Source organism: Fonsecaea nubica, assembly GCF_001646965.1.
Source record: "Fonsecaea nubica strain CBS 269.64 chromosome Unknown Scaff179, whole genome shotgun sequence".
Lineage (NCBI taxonomy): Eukaryota > Fungi > Ascomycota > Eurotiomycetes > Chaetothyriales > Herpotrichiellaceae > Fonsecaea > Fonsecaea nubica.
In genome coordinates, this window is record NW_019173852.1 from 1 (window position 1) to 2641 (window position 2641).

Consider the following 2641-nt stretch of genomic DNA (forward strand, 5'->3'; position numbering starts at 1 on the left):
GCTATGTGTCTAACGTATGTGGAGTGTTAGTAATAAGCTCATGTATGGACTAGGATAGTAGGCTTGGAGAGTTGGATGCGGGTGTTTTTTTTTTTCAGGCGAAAAACAGGAGGCATACTCATTCCTAGCTTCGTGCGCGGGGTGGTATGTATATGTGTCAGCTCTCTCTCTCTCTCTCTCTCTCTCTCTCTCTCTCTCTCTCTCTCTCTCTCTCTCCACCTCCCACCTCTTCACATCTCGCTTTTATATGTATCGACGCATGAGACACGTGCGCACTTACTTGGATGATTAGGATAGGTAATATAGGCAGGATAGGTACTATGTAGGTAGGACACCCAAGGTATTGGAGATACAGGGTACAGTACCTACTTCGGCAGATCACGGTCCCAATGTCAAAGTAAACGTCAAAAGTAAAACGTTAATTCTGGAATGTATTTTTTTTTTACTCCATCGCCTCAAAACACGTCAAGTATTCCAACATGGCAACATTCCCAAGATTCCTTGCTCGTGAGGAAGCAAGCGGACTTTTCTTGACTCTTTGCTCTTTCTTCCTTGCCCTTTCAAAGACCTTTTCTCGGCGACTGACGTGAAGACAATAAAATGGAGTTGGCCGCATGGCTTCATATGATCATAGTATGGATGGATGGACATTGTGTACTGCCCAGTGGCTACTAGGTATGTACAGAAGACGTGCAAACATGTATGCATACACAGGGACATGGGTAGGTACTGGTACTGTAGATAGGTAGGTAGTAGGTAGGTATCCACATAAGATACATATACGTGGATACTGGGTATTCAGTACTACGTAGGTACCAGGAAAGCGATAGGTAGATAGTAATGCATACATACATACCTATCTTAGTATGTATGAGGTGAGGTAATACGTCCACCTCAAGGTGCCCTTGTTGTTATTGTTTCTTTTTCTTTAGTGGAAACCCCATCCACCACATACCTACCTACCTACCTAGATACCTAGGTACCTATCTACATAGGTACGGCGGCCGAAACTCCTTTTACAAGTTCATAAAACACCACACACCAACGCTATCCGGCGCAGCAGAAACAGACACCAAACAGCAGTGCTAACTCCGTACTGTCGCCGACGCCAGTGCAGGTCCGTATATCAAATCAGTCAATCAGCCCGTCCAACCAACGACGGCGTACATGAGTTTTCGTGTCCCCATCCCAGGTACCTAGTGTATGTCTTCAATCGAGGCGTTTGGATCGGTCATCAGTCAGTCAGTCAGATCACGCCCCGACACTGACCTGCCCGCTTCCCTCACCTGGCGCCCCGCCGCTTTGGCTGCTCCGCCTCTCCTTCTCCAGAGACTCTTCGTCCGGGAGCATCTCGACCTGCCTGAGCAAAAAGCTCTTTTCGTCCAGGAACTGGTCGTCGTCGGTCCGCCCCTCCAGGAAGGTCGGTAGGAACCTCAACAGCCGGCCTCGGTTCTTGACCAGGATCCGCTTGACCTCGTCGCTCTTGTTCGGATTCGCCACAAAGACCTTGAACACGTGGAAGGCCTCGTACTGGACCATCTTTCTGTCGTCTTTGAGCAGCGTCATGGTCAGTTTCAGGTGGTCGGCGCTCGAGACGTATTGGGTCATGATGATGTAGTTGCTGCGGTCGAGGAGCAGTTCGCCCAGCAGCTTGATGGATTGGCGTTTGGTGACATACGACGGCGATAGGAGAAGGATGGGGTTATAGTACTGCGTGAAGAAGAGGGTATAATTGGTCGCCAGGTATTGTGAGACGAGTTGTTTGTGTTTGGTGAGGATTTCCTATGATCCCGCATACATTAGTACTGGCGTGTACAATGACACGATCAATCAACAGGGGCAGATATCGACTTACCCTAAAAGTGGTAAACGCATCTGCAGACACCTCGAAGCTGCTTTTATTGATCCATTCAAAAAATTTCCAGAACACGCCTTTGCCCGTTTGTTTGCGGCTGACGTCCAGATCTTTCAGGTGCACGGCCTTTTCGCCCGGTTGAGATTCGTCGTATAATATCACCGCCGCAATGGTGTCATATGCCAGCGCTTGTCGCAGAATGGTCCCGCACGGCATGGCCGACTGTGGATGGTCATACCCCCGACACAGTTCGACGATGATCTCGGGCCGTTGGAGGACAAGGTAGGAAATCGCCGAGGGGTCCGACGAACCGGACTGTGACGAAGAGTTCGAGGCCTTGTAGCGCAGGATGTGAGAGAAGATGATCTGGGCATCTTTCCGGGCTTCAAAGGGCAGCAGACGGATAGATTTTGCCAGCTCAAAGAGAATGTCTTCTTGAATGATGCAGTGGACGAGTTGGTGGACTTGCTCTGGGCTGCATTCAACTTCTGTACTCGGGTGGTTAGAAGGGGGGTTCATCGAATATGTTTTGGGGGTTTGGTAGAGGGCTCGAACCTGGAGTGCCCTGGACAATCAATTTCATCTGGGACATGTGTTTGGCGACATCTTCCTCCACCTGTACAACGAGCAGTCAACATGCAGTCTTGCAGTTACATGGTGAAGGACAGGTCTGCATACTTTTGGACTGGGACTGGGATCGTGGAGTTTAACCAGAAGGTCTTTCAACGACCTTGCGATTTCGGCGGGTTGCTTTTGTCGCCCTCTCCCTCCAAAGAGAAAGGCCAT

At 49.6% G+C, this 2641-nt stretch overlaps 1 protein-coding gene across 1 annotated transcript; it reads right to left on the reverse strand.

Moving 5' to 3' along the window:
* Positions 1–1251: 1251 nt before the first annotated feature.
* On the reverse strand, positions 1252–2641 carry AYO20_11661 (hypothetical protein; the record flags this gene model as incomplete). Its single annotated transcript, XM_022649883.1, has 4 exons — positions 1252–1782; positions 1856–2343; positions 2411–2471; positions 2534–2641. 4 exons carry the CDS (start codon positions 2639–2641, stop codon positions 1252–1254), a joined length of 1188 nt encoding a protein of 395 aa, XP_022494137.1.